This window comes from Sciurus carolinensis, chromosome 11 (assembly GCF_902686445.1).
Source record: "Sciurus carolinensis chromosome 11, mSciCar1.2, whole genome shotgun sequence".
Taxonomy (NCBI): Eukaryota; Metazoa; Chordata; class Mammalia; order Rodentia; family Sciuridae; genus Sciurus; species Sciurus carolinensis.
Window position 1 is genome coordinate 20,526,944 of NC_062223.1, and position 22,179 is coordinate 20,549,122.

The following is a 22,179-nucleotide window of genomic DNA, read 5'->3' on the forward strand; positions in this document are numbered from 1 at the left end:
AATATGTTTTTGTATGCAATTTGCTAAAATTTTGTTTAGAATTTTTGCGTCGATGTTCATTAAGGATATTGGTCTGAAATTTTCTTTCCTCGATGTGTCTCTGTCTGGTTTAGGAATCAGGGTAATATTGGCTTCATAGAATGAGTTTGGGAGAGTTCCCTCCTCTTCTACTTTCTGGAATACTTTGAGAAGTATTGGAATGAGCTCTTCTTTAAAAGTTTTGTAGAACTCGGCTGAGAACCCATCTGGTCCTGGACTTTTCTTTGTTGGTAGGCTTTTGATGACTTCTTCTATTTCATTACTTGAAATTGGTCTATTTAAATTGTGTATGTCCTCCTCGTTCAGTTTAGGCAATTCATATGTCTCTAGAAACCTGTTGATGTCTTCGAAATTTTCTATTTTGTTGGAGTATAGATTTTCAAAATAGCTTCTAATTATGTTTTGTATTTCGGTCGTGTCTGTTGTGATATTTCCTTGTTCATTCCGAATTTTAGTGATTTGGGTTTTCTCTCTTCTTCTCTTTGTTAGTGTGGCTAAAGGTTTATCAATTTTGTTTATTTTTTCGAAGAACCAACTATTTATTTTGTCAATTTTTTGTATTGTTTCTTTCGTTTCAATTTCGTTGATTTCAGCTCTCAGTTTAACTATTTCCTGTCTTCTACTACTTTTGGTGTTGGTCTGTTCTTCTTTTTCCAGGGCTTTGAGCTGTAGTGTTAGGTCATTTATTTTTTGAGTTTTACTTCTTTTATTAAATGCGCTCCATGAAATAAATCTTCCTCTAAGTACCGCTTTCATAGTGTCCCAGAGATTTTGATATGTTGTTTCTTTGTTCTCGTTTACCTCTAAGAATTTTTTAATTTCCTTCCTAATATCTTCTGTTATCCATTCATCATATAATAGCATATTGTTTAATCTCCAGGTGTTGGAGTAGTTTCTGTTTTTTACTCTTTCATTAATTTGTAACTTCAATCCATTATGATCTGATAGAATACAAGGTAGTGTCTCTATCTTCTTGTATTTGCTGACATTAGCTTTGTGGCATAATATATGGTCTATTTTAGAGAAGGATCCATGTGCTGCTGAGAAGAAAGTGTATTCGCTCTTGGTTGGATGGTATATTCTATAAATGTCTGTTAAGTCTAAATTATTGATTGTGTTATTGAGATCTATGGTTTCTTTGTTCAATTTTTGTTTGGAAGATCTGTCCAGTGGTGAAAGAGGCATGTTAAAATCACCTAGTATTATTGTGTTATGGTCTATTTGGTTTCTAAAATTGAGAAGGATTTGTTTAACATACATGGATGAGCCACTGTTTGGGGCATAGATGTTTATGATTGTTATATCTTGCTGATTTATGCTTCCCTTAAGCAGTATGAAATGTCCTTCTTTATCCCTTCTAACTAACATTGGCTTGAAGTCCATATTATCTGAAATGAGGATGGATACTCCAGCTTTTTTGCTGAGCCCATGTGCATGGTATGTTTTTCCCCATCCTTTCACCTTTAGTCTATGGTTATCTCTTTCTATGAGGTGAGTCTCTTGCAGGCAACATATTGTTGGATCTTTCTTTTTAATCCAATCTGCCAGTCTATGTCTTTTGATTGATGAATTCAGGCCATTAACATTCAGGGTTATTATTGAGATATGACTTGTATTCCCAGTCATTTGGTTCATATTTAAAATTTTTGACACATCTTGGTTCCTCCTTTATTTGACAGTTCCTTTAGGATAATTCCTCCCTTTGCTGATTAGCTTCTTTGTTTTTTATCTCTTCCTCATGAAATATTTTGCTGAGAATGTTCTGTAATGCTGGCTTTCTTTTTGTAAATTCTTTTAGCTTTTGTTTATCGTGGAAGGATTTTATTTTGTCATCAAATCTGAAGGTAAGTTTTGCTGGGTATAGGATTCTTGGTTGGCATCCATTTTCTTTCAGCGCTTGAAAAATGTTGTTCCAGGCCCTTCTAGCTTTTAGGGTCTGGATTGAAAAATCTGCTGATATCCGTATTGGCTTCCCCCTGAATGTAATTTGGTTCTTTTCTCTCACAGCCTTTAAAATTCTGTCTTTATTTTGTATGTTAGGTATTTTCATTATAATGTGCCTTGGTGTGGGTCTGTTGTAATTTTGTGTATTTGGAGTCCTATAAGCCTCTTGGACTTGATTTTCCATTTCATTCTTCAGATTTGGGAAATTTTCTGATATTATTTCTTCAAATAGATTGTTCATTCCTTTGGTTTGTTTCTCTAAGCCTTCCTCAATCCCAATAATTCTCAAATTTGGCCTTTTCATGATATCCCATAGTTCTTGGAGACTCTGTTCATGATTTCTCACCATCTTCTCTGTTTGTTCAACTTTGTTTTCGAGGTTAAATATTTTGTCTTCAATATCTGAAGTTCTGTCTTCCAGCTGTTCTATCCTATTGGTTATGCTTTCTATGGAGTTCTTAATTTGGTTTATTGTTTCCTTCATTTCAAGGATTTCTGTTTGGTTTTTTTTCAATATCTCTAACTCTTTATTGAAATGATCTTTTGCTTCCTGAATTTGCTCTGTTAACTGTCGATTGGTGCGATCGTTCAATGCCTGCATTTGCTCTTTCATCTCTTCGTTTGCTTCCCTAATCATTTTAATTATGTACATTCTGAACTCCCTTTCTGTCATTTCTTCTGCCATGCTGTCGTTGGATTTTATTGATGTAACATCTAGATTTGTTTGGGGCATTTTCTTCCCTTGTTTTCTCATATTGTTCAGGGATCAGTGGGTCATTAAGATATTGCAGATTTCCTCTATCAACTTATAATGTCCCTGAAGATTGCTAGTATATCCCCTCTTGTCCTTCAGTAGCCTGAAGTCTTGGAGGAGGTTGATAATGCAGAGCTCCACGAAGAAGCTGCCTCTCTAGGTGTGGTAACCCTCAGGTGGCGTATATTCCCTGCTAGTGGGCGGAGGTGCCTCCACTTGTTGACCAATGGTCATCCAATGGGGAAGTAGACTGTGGGCTGAGGCAAGGCCTGTTTGTGACTATGTCTCTGGCTTTACCTTCCCTGTGGGAAAACCTCCCCCGGCCGGGAAGAGTCACTCGGTGGGGACGTCTCGCTAGTCAGTTGCCCTCCTAGAGGTTCCCCTCAATCTACAACTACCTCCTGGGCTGGGCTGTCTTCTTCTGCAATGATCCCAGGGGCCCGGACCTACGTCCTGGGCCTGGGAGCCTCACCCTTCGCAGGCGAGTCTCCTTAGGCTGCCTCTCCCAGAGAATCTGCCCGCAGCCCTGGAAACTTCGCTCCGCCCCTAGGCGTGTCTCTGTGCGGCTCTTCCAGCAAGAAGCCACCTAGCTCCTGGGACCCTGCTCTGCACCAATCGCCTGGCTATGCAGCCCCTCCCCTGAGCCAACACCTGGAGCCCCGTACAATAGCTCCGAGACACAGAGGCCCGCCACACACCTCCTCCTCCGGACAGCCGCCCGGTTTCCGATGCAGTCACTAGGAATCCAAACAACTCACTTCGGGTCTCCTCCTCCCGCTTACCACCCGTAGCCCTAGGCAGTCACTCCAAGTCCAAGTGACCCACCCTGTTCCTCCTCCTCATCCTTGGGGTAGCCCCCCAGGTGTTCAGGAACGGTGGCTCCGAGACAAGGTGACTCACCACGCTCCTCCTCCAGGCAGGCCACCGGTGTTCAGGAGCGGTTGCTTTTAGTCCAATCAGCTCACCACTCGCCTCCTCCTCTGGCAACCGCCTGTGGTTCTGATGCAGTCACTCCCAGGCTAAGCATCCCACCGCTCTCCTCCTCCAGGCAGGCCACCAGTGTTCTGGAGCAGCTGCTCCGAGTTCAAACAGCTCATCACGCAGCTCCTCCTTTGGCAACCGCCCGCAGCTCTGATGCAGTCACTCCCAGGTCAAGCGACACGCCCCGCTCCTCCTCTTCCTCCGGGCAACCTCCCGGCACTCAGGAGCGCTCGCTCTGGGTTCAAACAGTTTACCACGCAGCTCCTCTTCTGGCAACCGCCCGTGGCTCTGATGCAGTCACTCCTAGACCCAAGCGACCCGCCGGGCCTCTCCTCTTCCTCCGGGCAACCCCCCGGTGTTCGGAAGCGGTCACTCTGGGTCCAAACAGCTCGCCACGCAGCTCCTCCCCAGGCAGCCACCCGGAGCCCCAGCGGCTGCTCGAGTCCAAGCGCTATGCTGAGCCGCCTCCTCTACGATGATCCCAGTTGTCCGTGTTTACCGCTCCAGCGGGGGGAGGGGCGTCTCGCCGAGCAACTCCACTTCACAAATTCCCTGCGTTCCGGGGCTACCGCCCCTTCTGGGACGCCTCCCCAACAGGAGAGACTCACCCGGCAGCTTTGAGTTGGTCCCAAGTCTCTCACTATCTCCTCTTTTGAATCTTGCATCCTGGAGCAGCGTGAAATGCAGCCGCCCTCTAGTCTGCCATCTTGGCCCCTCACCCCTTACTTAAACCCACTCTCCTTCATCCAGGACACAAAAAGATGATTACAATAGTAACATCTCATTTCCCCTTCTTTAAGTTCCCATCATCCTTGACTCCTATTCTTATTAAGCTCTAATGCTTCCCCATTTCCTAAGGAAAAAAGGGTAACATTCATTAATTTTACCTTGAAGGCAGTCACATCCCACTCCTACCTCTTATCTTATTGGGGTTTACATTACACTATGAGTGTCACCTCTGAATTCAAATTAGTCTCTGAGTCATCTCAGACAATTAGGGGTGCTCAGAACATTTTTTTCATTTCATTCAAAAATATAAATACAAAAATCTTCACATAAATTCTCATGACTCAATAGAATCCATGATTTATTTACTTATTAGAATGGAGAAGTTTCACAAATTCAAGGTTCAATTTTGTTTTTCAGGTATGTGCAGAACTTTTACATGAAGTACATGGAGAATAGGAATAATGTGACAGAGTTCATTCTTCTGGGCCTTACTGAAAATCCAAAGTTGCAGAAAATTGTATTTGCTATTTTCTTGCTCATCTACATCATCTGCCTGGTAGGAAATATGCTTATTGTGATCACTATCACAGCCAGCTCATTGTTGGGGTCCCCCATGTACTTTTTCCTGGCCTATCTCTCCTTTATTGATGCGTGCTATGCATCTGTCAATACCCTTAAGCCAATGGTAGATTCACTGTAAAAAAGGAAAACTATTTTGTTCCATGCATGCATGACTCAAATCTTTGGGGGGCATTTATTTGGAGGTGCTGAGGTCCTTCTGCTTACAACAAAGTCATGTGACCACTATGTGGCCATCTACAAGACCTTGCACTATGCAACCATCATAAACTGGAGAGTATGCATGCTGCTAGTGGGAGTGTCCTGGGTGGGAGGCTTTCTCCATGCAACCATCCAGCACCTCTTCATCTTCCCACTACCCTTCTGTGGCCCTAATGTCATAGATCACATTATGTGTGATCTGAACCCTTTGCTCAATCTGGACTGCACTGATACCCACACTCTGGGGCTCTTTGTTGCTGCCAACAATGGGTTCATCTGCCTGTTAAACTTCCTCTTCTTGCTGGTCTCCTATGTGCTCATCCTGCACTTCCTGAAGACTCACAGCCTGGAAAGCAGGTGCCAAGCCCTGTCCACCTGTGTCTCCCACATCACAGTGGTCGTCCTGTTCTTTGTTCCCTGTATATTTGTGTATATGAGACCTCCAACTGCTTTACCCATTGATAAAGAAGTTGCTGTATTCTATACTATGATTACTCCTATGTTAAATCCATTCATCTATACCTTGAGAAATACTCAGATGAAAAATGCCATTAAGAAACTGTTTAGCAGCAAAGACTTTCAGATGACAGATTAAGGTACCTCAAGTCCAATATTGATTTAGTTGAAGAAAGTATCAAAATATATTGAATAATCTCAGCAAAGAATTACTCAATGATATGAAAAAACATACTCTTATTCATAAATCCTTCATCAAAGAATGCAAAATAGTGCAGAAAACCTAACCCAGGACCATTCTGTCATATTTGTAAAATTTGTCATAATCAGGGCTTTGTATTTATACCTTCAATCATGTGTATGCATTCATATGCTATCCTTCTCCTGAAAGTAAAAAAAAAAAAAAAAGAAATAATTACAAATAGTGGTATTGGCCAATAAACTCTATAACACTCATGAGATATAAACACTGCTGTTACGATTTGGATTCAAGATGTGTCCCCAAAGCACCTGTTAATGTAGAAATATCAGAGACAAATGATTAGATTATGAGGGCAGTGAACTGATAGGCTATCCTAGTTTGAATGGACTGACTGGGTGTCAATTGTAGGCAGGAGGAGCATGACTGGAGGAGGTCACTGAGGATGTACCCTGGAAGGTTGCCTCTTCCCTGCAGTCCTTCCTCCCCCCATCTTCTCCCCACCTGGCCATGATCTGAGCTTTCCTCCCATGGGCCTTTCCCTCATGATGTGCTGCACTGGACCCAGAACAGTAGGGTCAGATTCTACAGATGGAGACCTCTGAAACCATGACCCCCCAGTAAAAACATTCCTCCAAGTTGTTATTGTCAGGGACTCTGGTCATAGTCACGCTAAAGCTGACTAAAATATCTGTTATTATCTCCATTTTACCTGTGAAGATACTGGCAAATGAGGAAGATATCAACATAGATACAGTGATCATCCAATAACCAGAATGCTGGTGATTTTCCAGACCACGCTCTTAACTCCTATGATGTACCTTCAGGTAATGATGAGGAAAACGTCAGATAAATACACTAGTTGCCATCTCAGACAAAACTGTGCCAGTCACATTATGTATACTGAATGATTATAACTAGCAATCTAACAGCTTTAATATCTCTTTTTAATTTACATATCACAACTGATGTACCTATGTTTCCAGGAATATTATGGGTATCTAATAATTTTAGAATTTGAAAACACATGGAACATTTAATCTCTGTGTGATCAGTAACATAGATGCAACAGTATTTCTAAATTTTCTTGTGATCTTCAGAGGGGTTCTGTAGTGCTAAGGTCACCCTATGCTGATAACCCATCAAAAAGAATTATGAATCAGGCAGGCTCTTTCCATGGGGCAAAACAAGATGGCGGACTAGAGGGTGACTGCATCTCCTGTCACTCCAGAACCCAGGATTCAAGAAGGGGAGGCATTGAGAGACTCGGACTAAAATAGAGCAACGGGGTGAATGTCCCCCACCGGGTGAAGCTCGACCTGGGTGGCAGGCCTGGATAGTGGTGGCTTATCAGAGCAGGGCAGGGCAGCGAGAGTCTTCCCCAGGTAGCTCTGCTCACTCTGGCAGTGGGCTCCTTCCACATGGGCAGCTTCTCGGATCAGGCCCCTCAGTGAGAGACTTTCCACACAGAGCCAGCCCCAAGCCCTGGAACCTGTAGTGGGCTAGGGGCAGCTTTCTTCGGAAGCACTGCTTTATCAAGTTCCTCCAAGACTTCAAGCTACTGAAGCTGGGAGGTAATATACTGGAAACATGCAGGGACACTATAAGCCAATAGAGGAAATCTGCAATATCTCAGAGTCCCACTGACATCTGAACCAATATGAGAAAACAAGGGAAGAAAATGTCCCAAACAAACCTAGATACTATATCAATAAAACCCAATGACAGCACAGCAGAAGAAATGTCAGAAAGGGAGTTCAGAATGTACATAATTAAAACAATCAGGGAAGCAAACAAGGAGATGAAAGAGCAAATGCAGGCATTAAAGGAGGAGATGAAAGAGCAAATGCAGGCATTAAATGATCGCAGCAATCAACAGTTAAAGGACCAAATACGGGAAGGAAGAGATAATTTCAAAAAAGAGTTAGAGATACTGAAAAAAAAAAAAAACAAACAGAAAATCTTGAAATGAAGGAAACAATAAACCAAGTTAAAAACACCAAGGAAACCTTAAACAATAGGATAGAACACATGGAAAACAGAACCTCAGATATTGAAGAAAAAATATTTAATCTTGAAGACAAAGTTGACCAAACAGAGAAGATGGTAAGAAATCATGAACAGAATCTACAAGAATTATGGGATATCATGATAAGGCCAAATTTAAGAATTATTGGGATTGAGGAAGGCTTAGAGAAACAAACCAAAGGAATGAACAATCTATTCAATGAAATAATATCAGAAAATTTCCCAAATATGAAGAATGAAATGGAAAGGTAAGTACAAGAGGCTTATAGGACTCCAAATATACAAAATTACAACAGACCCACACCAAGGCACATTATTATGAAAATACCTAACATACAAAATAAAGACAGAATTTTAAAGGCCGCAAGAGAAAAGAATCAAATTACATTCAGGGGGAAACCAATAAGAATATCAGCTGATTTGTCAATCCAGACCCTAAAAGCTAGAAGGGCCTGGAACAACATTTACCAAGCCCTGCAAGAAAACGGATGCCAACCAAGAATCTTATACCCAGCAAAACTTACTTTCAGATTTGACGACAAAATAAGATCCTTCCATGATAAACAAAAGCTAAAGGAATTCACAAAAAGAAAGTCGGCATTACAGAACATTCTCAGCAAAATATTCCATGAGGAAAAGATGAAAAGTAATGATGCAAATCAGCAATGGGAGGAACTACCCTAAAGGAATAGCCAAATAAAGGAGAAACCAAATCATGTTAAAAACAAAAAAAAAGAGCCAAATGACTGGGAATACAAATCATATCACATAATAACCCTGAAAGTTAGTGACCTGGATTCATCAATCAAAAGACATAGACTGGCAGATTGGATTAAAAAGAAAAATCTAACAATATGTTGCCTGCAAGAGACTCATCTCATAGAAAGAGATACCCATAGACTAAAGGTGAAAGGATGGGAAAAAACATACCATGCACACGGACACAGCAAAAATGCTGGAGTATCCATCCTCATTTCAGATAATGTGGACTTCAAGCCAAAACTAGTCAAAAGGGATAAAGAAGGACATTACATACTGCTTAAGGGAAGCATAAATCAGCAAGATACAACAATCATAAATATCTATGTCCCGAACATTGGCTCATCCATGTATGTCAAACAAATCCTTCTCAATTCCAGAAATCAAATAGACCACAACATAATAATACTAGGCAATTTTAACACACCTCTCTCAACACTGGATAGGTCTTCCAAACAAAAATTGAATAAAGAAACCATAGATCTCAATAACACAATCAACAATTTGGACTTAACCAACATATATAGAATATACCATTCAAAAAAGAACGAATATACTTTCTTCTCAGCAGCACATGGATCCTTCTCTAAAATAGACCATAGTTTATGCCACAAAGCTACTGTTAGCAAACACAAGAAGATAGAGATACTACCTTGTACTCTATCAGATCATAATGGATTGAAATTAGAAATAAATGACAGAATAAAAAAAAGAAACTTCTCCAATACCTGGAGATTAAATAATACAGTATTATATGATGAATGGATAAAAGAGGACATCAGGAGGGAAATAAAAACAATCTTAGAAGTAAATGAGAACAAAGAAACATCATATCAAAATCTCTGGGACACTATGAAAGCAGTACTTAGAGGAAGATTTATTTCATGGGGTGCATTCAACAAAAGAAGTAGAAATCAACAAATAAATGACTTAACACTACAACTCAAAGTCCTAGAAAAAGAAGAGCAGACCAATACCAAAAGTAGTAGAAGACAGGAAATAGTTAAAATCAGAGCCAAAATCAACAAAATTGAAACAAAAGAAACAATTGGAAAAGTTAACAAAATAAATAGCTGGTTCTTTGAATAAATAATCAAAATTGATAAACCCTTAGACACACTAACAAAGAGAAAGTGGGAGAAAACTCAAATTACTAAAATTCAGAATGAACAAGGAAATATCATAACAGACATGAGTGAAATAAAAAACATAATTAGAAGTTATTTTTAAAATCAATATTCCAATAAGACAGAAAACCTCGAAGACATCAACAAGTTTCTAGAGACATATGAATTACCTAAACTGAACGAGGAGGACATACACAACTAAATAAATCAATTTCAAGCGAAGAAATAGAAGAGGTCATCAAAAGCCTACCAACAAAGAAAAGTCCGGGACCAGATGGGTTCTCAGCCGAGTTCTCCAAAACCTTTTAAGAAGAGCTCATTCTAATACTCCTCAAAGTATTCCATGAAATAGAAGAGGAGGGAACCCTCCCAAACTCATTCTATGAAGCCAATATTACCCTGATACCTAAACCAGACAGAGACACATCGAGGAAAGAAAATTTCAGACCAATATCCTTAATGAACATTGACGCAAAAATTCTCAACAAAATTTTAGCAAATCGCATACAAAAATATATTAAAAAGATAGTGCACCACGATCAAGTGGGTTTTATCCCAGGGATGCAAGGTTGGTTCAACATCAGGAAATCAATAAATGTCACTTACCATATCAACAGACTTAAAGTGAAGAATCACATGATTGTTTCAATAGATGCAGAAAAAGCATTCGATAAAATACAGCATCCCTTTATGCTCAAAACACTAGAAAAAATTGGGATAGTGGGAACATTCCTTAACATTGTAATGGTCATCTATACTAAGCCCATGACCAATATCATTCTAAATGGTGACAAACTGAAAGCATTCCCCCTAAAAACTGGAACAAGGCAGGAATGCCCTCTTTCACCACTTCTATTCAACATCATCCTTGAGACTCTAGCCAGAGCAATTAGACAAACCAAAGAAATTAATGTGCAGAGAGAGCCTACAGAGTGGGAGAATATCTTTTCCACTCATACTTCAGATACAGCGCTAATTTCCAGAATCTATAAAGAACTCAAAAAACTCTACAATGAAGAATACAAATAACCTAATCCACAAATGGGCTAAGGAAATGAATAGACACTTCACAGAAGAAGATGTACAAGCATTCAACAGATATATGAAAAAATGTTCAACATCTCTTGTAATAAGAGAAATGCATATCAAAACTACCCTAAGATTTCATCTCACCCCAATTAGAATGGCAATTATCAAGAACACAAGCAACAATAGGTGTTGGCGAGGAGGTGGGGAAAAAGGTACACTCATACATTGCTGGTGGGGATGCAAATTAGTGCTGCCACTCTGGAAAGCAGTATGGAGATTCCTCAGAAAACTTGGAATAGAACCACCATTTGACACAGCTATCCCACTCCTTGGCCTATACCCAAAGGACTTAAAAGCAGCATACTACAGAGATACAGTCACATCAATGTTCATTGCTGCTCAATTCACCATAGCCAGATTGTGGAACCAACCTAAATGCTCTTCAGTTGATGAATGGATAAAGAAACTGTGGCATATATATACAATGGAATGTTACTCCATCATGAAGAATGATAAAATTATGGCATTTGCAGGCAAATGGATGAAATTGGAGAATATCATGCTAAGTGAGATAAGCCAATCTCAAAAAACCAAAGGACGAATGATCTCGCTGATAAGCGGAAGAGGACATATAATGGAGGGTGGGAGAGGTTAGCATTTGGGTTAGGTTTAGTGTTAGGGATAAGGAGGGTGGTAAATTTGGAGGAAGGAAGGAAAATATATACAGGGAAATAAGGGGTGGGATGGGTGTGGGGGAGGGATGAAATAACAGAATGAATCAAACAACATTACCCTATGTAAATTTATGATTACACAAATGGTATGCCTTGCCTCCATGTACAAATAGAGACAACATGCATCCCATTTGTTTACAGTAAAAAAAGAATTATTAATCAAATAAAATACTTGAATGTCAGACAGGAACTCTATTTACTAAATACACAGCTATGATCCATAAGGTTCTTGCCTGCTAGAATAGTCTCTAGGTCATACAAAAGTTTGACACCCAATAAACATTGAATGAAGGAATAAAAATATAAAAAAAAACAAGTAAATTAAATATACAGTAGGAAAGTAGTTACAGAGGCAAGGGAAATTTTTTTCTATCTTCATGTCATTCAGACTCAGATGAGAATCCAAAATAGATCTCTTCAAGTAAGCACATTGTTTATTCACTTTCACTCAAAATGAGGAAGGAGAAAGAATTTGAAAATGTGTTTCTCAGCATATGAGCACATATTTTACTTTAGTATCACTCAACAGAATTTGAGTCTTCTATGTGTGGAGAGTATTTATGATATTTCTCTTATGTTGTAGTCACATTTCATTAACAGATGTGATTCTAAAATTTAAGTAGCTTTGCTTTTAAAAAAGCAATTTTAGAAATGTTTTAAACTTAATTTTGGCCACACATAGTTCAAGTCAAAAGGATATTGATATATTGGAGGATTTGCAGGTGATTAAAAAAAATATATTGAGGGACTCCAAGAGGATGTAGAATGTCAATTCTGTGAGTTATATATTGTAAAATGGAAAATATATTGGAAGACCACTGAGCAAAGATCTGAAGAGGATGGTCAGGAAAGTGTTTATAGATGGAAATACATGAAAAAAAATAAAAAAGACAACCATGGAATAAAATGGGAACAGTAGAGTGAAGAGACAAGAAATTGAGTCAAAGCATTCCTGGGACAGGTAATAGACAACAAGGGTCTAGAGGCATAAAAGGCCACGTAAGAAAACTAATCAACTCTATATGATTGTGATTTTTAAATGATCTATTAGTGAGGTAATTATTTATTGAAACTCCAATGTTGTTAGCCACTAAGCTACTTAGAGTTGTACACTAAAGTACTATGAAAGTAAATTATGAACTCCTGAGACTGGAAAGGCAAACATAGGCAAGATCAGGAAGGTTCCCATAATCCTGTCAAATACTAATGCTGAGGACCATGGAGAAAACATTGAAAGTACTTTTAAGCTAGTGAGTGACATAGGTAGATTTGAGTTTTACAATGATAAATCAAGTTAAAGTAAGCGAAAAAAAAAAAAAGCATGAAGGAGACAAAATTGGCAGCAGAATAACAGACAACTATTGTAAAGATGAGTATATAAAATTGTGGATTCTGGCTGTAGAGGAAGCAGTGTGGACTGTTGAATGTACCTCAAATCCCCTCTTACAAGGCCTGATTACCCAAGACTCAGCTAGTAGGAGCCTGGGATGCTAACAGTTCACAGTCCTAATATTTTCTGTGCAATTTCATTAAGAAAAAGAAAGGTGCATCCCAGGGATTATGTCCCCCACACTAGGGCCTCCAAGTGCACAAAGACTATTACAAGACCATGAAAGTTGGGTTCCTGCCTCCATGTGGAGTCAGTCATGTAGTACAGTGAGCACTTCAGAGCTGCCAGGTTTCCCAGCTGAAGTCAGACTTCACTTTACACAGTGCACTTCCTTTCCCTACCTCATCAGCTTCCCTAAGTCCTTGCCTCCATATGTCAACTTCATAAAAGTTCTCACCTCTGGTTCTGCATCTATAGAACACAAACTGATTTGGAAAGAAAGTGATAGTTTCCCAAATATTTAAGTCACAAAAAATAAATAATTGAGGAAGATTAGAGAAAAGAATCATAGTTGAGATACACATTCTGGTTTCCATCACTGGATGGATGAGGAAACTGAGAAGATGGAACAGGGAAGTATGAGTCTTCCTACATAGAAAGGGTTTCTCAATCTCCAGTAGAAGGCACTCCTCCTACCAGTAGGTGTTCTGCCCACCCCTAATGATGACTCCTGCATTGCCTGAGGACTCTCTCAGGTCTCCCCTGAGGCAGTTGCTAAGTAAGATAATTCTGACTCTGGATTAATTTCCACCATTCCTTTTGGCTTCTAGACCTACATCTGGACTGAAATCAAAAGAGGATCCTAAAAATCTACAAAGTGTGATCCATGAATAGGCACAGTGCATTCCAAAGGGCTACATGATTTCTGTAACTTATTTATAGGAACACGTGTGATAGTTCATACTGAGAATTTTGGGTAATGGCAGAACAAACAAAAAAATGTATAAGGTTCAATGACACAGGTTTATTAAGCAAAGATTTTTTTTTTTTTTTTTTTTTTAGAGTTTTAACTCAGGAAAGTAGAGCAGGACTTGGTTCAGTTAGTTGGTTGCAATAACAAAGACACTAAAATAGTACTTATGAGTGAACTAGAAATTGAGCCTTTCCTGGTATAACAGAGAGAAAGGGATTGAAAGACTTGGAGAAAGTGGAATATAGCATGATTTGTCATTTCAGACCTACTTGACCACACTGGAAAGTTCCAGAAGACACACATTTAATTACTACTATGAGAAACAAATTTCTGAAGGGAGCCCTGACATCCTTGAAGAATTCTGTGATTGCTCTTCCTTTGTGGTTAAGACCCTACAGTGGAAACTATGGTCCTTGAAGTGGGAAATTGAATTGCACAGAGAGTAGTTTTATGTAGGGGGTTCCAGTGGCTTCATTCAACCTCCAAAAGCATTGTGGTTGCCATAAAAATGAACAGTACAATGAATAAAAAATCAGCATAATCTGACCTCAAAACACCTATCCCTTTTTTATTATTCACAGAAGTGAGATTTTTGTATATGTACTTCATGTGTTCATGCTGAAAATATTTATTTTAAGGGAATGAAAGTCAAAATTGAGAGTCAAAACTGAATCACTAAATCAGAATGTCATGCTTCCTCAATCAACTTTGAAACTTTAGAAGATCCAGACAACTCTAAAATAATAGACAAAAAAAAAAGCAAGCAAATAAAACCCAAACCTGTCAGTCAAAGACACTGTTACCAGCAAAGCTCTCCTTTATTAATTAAGGAGAGATAAAGGCATTCACAGGAAAACTAATATCAAGCAAACACAATAATAAATTATGGAAATGATGTGAAGAAAATGAACACTTAGAGACTCTTGTTAGGAACATAATTTAGTACAACCATCACAGAAAACAGCATGGAGGTTCCTCAAAAATCTCAAAATAAAACTTTCAAATGATCAAGCTATCCCACTCCTGGATACATATCAAAAAAATATTAAGGAATAGGAAAGACAGTGGAACAATTCTGACATAACTTTCCTACGTACATACATGAATATACCACCCTGAATCTCTACAACAAGCATAACCCCAAAACTGGAATCCTAATTAGAATAAGATATACTCCTATTTGTAAAAACAACTTAAATTTTAAAAGCCAGTAGAATATCATAAAAATGAAAAGCATGAAAATGTGTGATATGACCTAGCTGTTGGCTCATTACAATGGGTAACATTACTTCTGGTGACTGAGAATGTATTACGGGTCAAATTTTTAAAGTCCAGGAAAAACTACAATGATGTTAGTTAATTTGGAACACAAAGAAAGTTTAAATAAAAGATGACATAAAGGCAATAAAAAGGAAATTAAATCAGGATACAAAGAGAAACTTGCTTTTCCATGTTTATTGCAACACGATTTACAATAACTATAATAAAGAATTAGCCTACTTGCCCATCTGCTCATCAAAAAATGAAAAAATAAATTATGGTACATATACAGAAGAATAAAATCCTATTACCTGCAACAAAATAGAAAAAGTGTCTAGATATCATCATGTTGAATTATATAGTCAGGCACAGAAAGACAAATACCATATGATCTCACTCATATGAGAAATAAAACACGTTCACCTCATTGAAGTTGAGAGTACAATGGTGGTTACTGAAGGCCAGGGAGAGTAGGGGACAGTTGATAGAGATACAGTGATCAATGGATACTGAGAAACAATTAGAGACAAATGAGAAATTTGAGTGAGTATAATTAGCAATAATTTTTTGCACATTTCACAAAGTTGGAAGAAATTATGTTGAAGGTTTGTGCCATAGGGAAATGGTAAATTTTTTAAGACTTAAATATATCCTAATGGTTTTAAAGTTTATGCAATGAATATATATGCATCAAAACATAACATGGTGTTCCATTAACATGTACAATGTGTATGATTTTATGTAGCAATTAGTCCAGAGACCCTGTGCCTAATAGAAGAAAAAGCAGGTAGAAATCTTCATCATGTCAGCTTAGGACCTGACTTCCTTAACGAGACTCCTAAAGTCCAAGAAATAAAATCAAGAATCAGCAAATGGGATGGATTCAAACTAAAATACTTCTTCTCCATCAATGAAACAATAACATGAAGAAAGAGACTAGAATGGAAGAAAATCATTACCACATGCACATCTCATAGAGCACTAATCTCCAGGATATATAAAACACTCAAAAAACTTGACACCAATAAAACAAGAACCCAGTCAATAATTGGGTTAAGAAGCTGAGTAGACACTTCACAGAAAAAGATAAACAATTGATCAACAGATATATGAAAAAATGTTCAACATTCTAGTAATTAGAGAAATGCAAATCAAAACTACTCTAAGATATCACCTCACTCCACTCAGAATGGCAATAAACATGTAATGGAACCACCATTTGACCCAGTTTTCCCAGTCTTCCATCTACACCCAGGAGACTTAAAATCTGAAGACTACAGTGATGCAGCCACATCAATATTTACAGCAGCTCAATTCACAATACCTAAACTGTGGAACCAACCTAGATGCCCTTCAAGAGCAGAACAGATTAAGAAACTGTGGTATATATGCACAATGGAATATTGCTCAGTATTAAAGGAGAATAAAGTTATAGCATTTGCAGGTAAATGGATGGAGCTGGAGAATATCACGCTATGTAAAATAAACCAACCCCCCAAAAAAAGCCAAATGTTCTCTCTGATGTGTAGGTGATGATCCACAATGAGAGTGGGGGGAGGAATGGAGGAACCTGGGATTGAACAGAGGGCATTGAGGGATCAGGGAGTGAGAAAGATGGTGGAATGAGTCAGATATCATTACCCTAGGTACTTGCATGATTGCACAGAATGTATGACTCTATCATGTACATCCAGATAAATGAATAATTATGCTCCATTTGTGTACAATAAATCAAAATGCATTCAGCTGTCATGTTTAACTAATTAGAACAAACAAAAATTTTTAAAAATTTAAAAAATACAAAATGTCAAAAATAAAAAAAAAATAAACAAGTGAAAAATAAGCAAATAAAAATAAAATGTAGACATCCTGGGATGGACATTTCTCCAAAGAAGACATAAATATGTTAAATATCTATATAAAAAATTTGCTCTCTGTTAGTAATCATTAGGGAAATTGCATATCAAAATCACAGTATCTATGGAAAACTATGGAGATTCTTTTAAAACTTTCAAAAAATAAAAGTACGTTTTACCAAGATAATACCAATACTCAAAGGAATTGAAATCAGAAGCTCACAGTCATGTGCATTCCCAAATCCATTACATGCTATTCACAGTATTTTAGATTTGGAAGAAACCTAAATTTCAATTAACAGATGACTAGAAAAGAGTCTGTGATGTGTGCATATAATTAAATATCCTTCAGTCATAAATAAGAAGAAAACCCTTCCATTTCCAACAACGTGGATAAACTCAGGACATTATTTAAAAAAAAAAAAATAAGCCAGAAGCAAAAATGCAAAGGTGACATGATACCACCTACAGGATAAATGTAATGTAGACTGAGTCACAGAGTCACAGGCTGAAATGAGCTGCAGAAGGGGGAAGTGGGGATGCCAATCAACACATCCAGCTTGGGTTGCACAACATGAGTAAGTCCTAAAGGTCTACATACCAGAGCATTAATATTGTCGATAGAGTAGAGAAGATTACAGTTTGCTAAGAAGGTAGATCTTGTGTTAGGTGTACTTATCACAATAAAAATCATAAACAAGGAGTTGGGAAGACACTTTCAAGTGAGATCAGATATGTGATTGGGGAAATTTATAGCATAGATTATGATGACAGTTTCAAATGTTTACGTGTATCCCCCAACACATCCATTCACATATTTTATGTGTGTACAATTTTTGACTGTGAACTATACCTCAAAGAAGTGCTTTTTAGAAATGAAAAAGCAATCCACAGGGTGTGTTAACTGGAGATGAGAGGAAATAAAATCAATATACAGGCTTTGAGAAAATTATACGTGTGTGTTTTTTTAAATATTATGTACATAACAAATGTCTTTCAACATGTTGGAAACATTTAAAAACATAAAAGAAGGAAGTCAAAACCAATGTAGTTTAGTTATAGATAGAATCTTCACAAAAGATGGCATATAAATTGTCAGTAAAAATATGAAAAAAATTATGTCTTTGGTGATCAGGAAATTTCAATTTAAGCATCAAAATAATTTATGACCATGTATCTTCTAGAATTACTGAAAGAAAAACAGTTAGCCATACCAAATGACAAAGTATGGGAAGCCTGGAACTCTCTCATTGTGTTTTGAATATCTTTCCAAATTCTCCATGATGACAATTAATCCACATTAACCAACCCATGAGTCCAGGGACAACTTCAATTTAGAGCCTTCTGGGATTCTGGTTATTTCAAAAACACTATGAAAATTAGGAAAAGCATCTTTTGGATCTAAAGGCTTTAAAATAACTGCCATAACATTTACACCTTCATTGCTTAGGCTCTCAAGCAATCAAGAATGGGTTTTCAGAAATGACTTAAAACTGATAAGATAGAAATCCCTCTGTGACAGGCATCACTGGGGAGCCTGGACCACTGGACCCCAGACTGAACTTAGGTCAGCATGCTACTTACATGGCATTCAGCTTTCCTAGCAACCCAGGTTAAGACAGGGAAACATAAGTCCCACTTGTTTATGTCCTACATGCAAGGAATAAGATCTATATTCAAGAGTGGGTGATATTCAAACATACTGCCAGGACACCCAATTCTAAAACACAGCCATTCCAACAATGGCATAACTAACTCCTGGGAGAGGATGCACAGCTGCAAGCAAGGCACCTGAGGTTTTATGGGAACATCTTTAAATATCCTGTTAGTGTAAGATATAAATATTCCTTGTTGCCATTAATGTTTCCAGAGCAAGACTCCTCTTATGCAGTGACCCACTGAAATGCTTTTCCTCTGCACTTCCCACATCCTGACCTGATGGACCAGAACCAGGTAATGAGGATCATTTCTCCATAATAGTGAATGTGCTTTGGTGAGCACAAAGATGGAGACTTATAAAGACACTTCCTTAAAACTGGTTGATTTGAAATTGAATTATCTGAGTAAGTTTTTTTTAACCCAATCTTATCTTTCATATTCAAAGATGCTTATTCTAAGAGGAATTTCTTTGAAGATGCATTTGTGCCTGAACACACTGAAATTTCACTAAAATCACCTGACACTACAAAGGTAGGTTTTCAACAGTGGTGATACTTATTAAAATTTGATATTTTTCTTATACAGTTAGCTTTCTTGGCTATATTTGTCAAATACAGTCACAGAAAAAATCTCATCCTTACCCCAAATTTTCAAAATAGTTGTAAAAAAGTCATTAACCTAATTTAACATTAGACAATTTGGGACTCAAACACAAAAGACCTAAATGTGAATATTAATGTACATGAGTCATCACTTGTTAGTCAGAGCACAGGCAAGTGGGACTGTTTCTGGCATCAACTACTATGAATAATAAAGTTCTCTCTGGTTTCTCTAAACCTGATTTGGAAATCATTCCTCCTCAGTTTGTTGCAGAGTCAAAAGTTTCTTTGCCTTTTCTCAAACTATCAACTGTTTCTCTGATGAGTGTGTACACAGTTATATGAGTAGCCAGAAGTTCCTCTATGTATCCCCAGCACCATAATGGATACATTCATATAACAGTCAATTATTGTAACAAATGATGAGGTGGTACTGTTATTCTCAGATAATAGATGATGATGCAAGTACATGAAGTGGTAGGAAATTCACCCCAAGTGAGGGTCTACAAAATCACTTCAAAGACAGGAAATGTTCAGAAAGATTTAGAAAACATTATCATTGTTTTTCAGAACTGTAAACCTTAGTCTCTGACATCATTTCCTTACCTGTTAAATTTATAAAATAATGCCAACCACAAAGGTTATTCTAACTATTAAAATGAATCATGTGCACATAGCCCTTGGTACTTTGGAGTGCATAAAATGCACATTAATTTTTTCACTATCAACTATTGTATAGTTATAAGATTTAGTCAGTAAGTATCATAGAATATTATGTAGTATTCCTTTTATACTTTCTTTCATTTCCATCATTCTCCATGTCAGCAATTTTAAGTACTTTACCTGTGCTTCCTGTTTCTTTCTTCCACTCACTACTGACCCCCACACTGCTACATCCAGGACACACAAAGTTCTTTGTGAAAATAGTAACCAAGATTCCCCCTTCCTCAAAATCCCTGTCATCCTTCATCCATTCTCAATTACCTTTTATCATTCTCCATTTTCTAATAATAAAGAACAAAATTATTTACCTGTGCTGAGATATCAATTACACCCATTCTTTACCTCCCTTTTTGGACTGGGCTGCCACAATGTGTGTAATCTCTTATGTCAATCCAGGTTTCAAGTCATTTCAGACAATTTAGTAAACTCAGAAGGTAGATCACCTAGTGTGTGTACAAAAGTTCTTCATCTGTACAGTATTTGCAAAAACTCCACAGAAGAGGTAATTGGAATAATCTTTAACAATTTTGAGTTTTTTGTTCCACTTGAAGAAATAAAAAAAAATACATGCAAGTAAAGAAACAATAAAGCATAAGATTCCACCAATTGGTAGAATCCAGACACACATTAATTATTAGGATGGAGGAATATAAGTAACTGAAGATTGTTATCATTTTCAGTTTATTTAATTAACCTTCATAAGAAGTTATGGAGAAAAAGAACAATGTGAAAGAGTTTGTTCTTCTTGGACTTACAGAAAACCCAAAGATGCAGAAGATTGTATTTGTTGTGTTTTTTGTTCATCTACATCATCTCTGTGGTAGGAAATTTGCTCATTGTGATAACCATCATTGCCAGCTCACTCTTGGGGTTTCCCATGTACTTTTTCCTGGCCTATCTCTCCTTTATTGATGCCTGCTGTGCCTCTGTCAATACTCCTAAGCTGATTAGAGATTCAATCCATCAAAAGAAGACCATTCTGTTCAATGGATGCATGGCCCAGGTCTTTGGAGAACAATTTTTTGCAGGTGCGGAGGTCATTCTACTTACAGTGATGGCCTATGACTGCTATGTGGCCATCTGCAAGCCCTTGCACTATGCAACCATCATGAACTGGAGAGTGTGCATGCTACTAGTGGGAGTGTCCTGGATGGGAGGCTTTCTCCATGCCACCATCCAACTCCTCTTCATCATCCCACTACCCTTCTGTGGCCCTAATGTCATCTATCACTTTATATGTGATCTCAACCCTTTGCTCAACCAGGCCTGCACTGATACCCATACTCTGGGACTCTTCATTGCTGCCAACAGTGGGTTCATCTGTTCATTAAACTTCCTCCTACTGCTGGTCTCCTATGTGGTCATCCTGCGCTCCCTGAGAAACCATAGCTTAGAGGGCAGACGCAAAGCTCTGTCCATCTGTATCTCCCACTCACAGTGGTTGTCCTGTTCTTTGTTCCCTGCATATTTGTGTACATGAGGCCACCAGTTGCTTTGTCCTTTGATAAAGCAATTGATGTATTCTATACCATGATAACTCCCATGGTAAATCCCTTTATCTACACTTTGAGAAATGCTCAGATGAAAAATGCTATTAGGAAATTATTTATCAGTAAAAGTAATTCAGATGATGAATGATTGTGCCTCAAACCCAGCAGCTTCAGCTAAGGAAAAGATGCAAAGATGTTTTAGAGCATATCAACAAAATATGATTATGACAAATACTAAAAAATTGTTATTTATAAACTTTTTATTAAGAAAGTATAAATTGGTTTGAAAAATGGAGTTAACCTAACCTAGGACCATATCATGTATGTTTTGAAACTTTTTACTAACTCTGGGCCTGGTTTTCTAACTTTATCCATGTATATGGATTCAAAGACTTTCCTCTAAGAAAAAGAATAGAAAGAAAACAAAAATGTACTGGTGATGAGCAATAATCTCTGTAACCCTTAATACAGGTAAGCTCTGCTATTTTACCTGTAGGGCTTTTTACTTACAGGACACTTACAGAAAGAGACAATTATTACTATAAGTATATTCATGATCCAGTAACCAAAATATCACTGATTATCAGATCATTCTCTTAACTACTATGATATACTATCACATAATGATGAGGAGAAGTTCCAATAATATTACCAGGGAGCATTTTTTAGAAAAGACTGTGCTTTGTGTATTTTAATTCATATTGATTATCTACAACCAAAATTAAATCAT

At 37.8% G+C, this 22,179-nt stretch overlaps 1 protein-coding gene and 1 pseudogene across 1 annotated transcript; both read left to right on the forward strand.

Annotated features, from left to right (window-relative positions):
• The first annotated feature begins 5,177 nt into the window (after positions 1–5,177).
• LOC124959150 (olfactory receptor 4C46-like) lies at positions 5,178–5,822 on the forward strand. Its single transcript, XM_047517775.1, has one exon. The coding sequence runs from the start codon at positions 5,178–5,180 to the stop codon at positions 5,820–5,822; it is 645 nt and encodes a 214-aa protein (XP_047373731.1).
• Positions 5,823–20,667: 14,845 nt separating this feature from the next.
• LOC124958193 (olfactory receptor 4C46-like) lies at positions 20,668–21,597 on the forward strand (annotated as a pseudogene).
• The last annotated feature ends 582 nt before the right edge of the window (positions 21,598–22,179 follow it).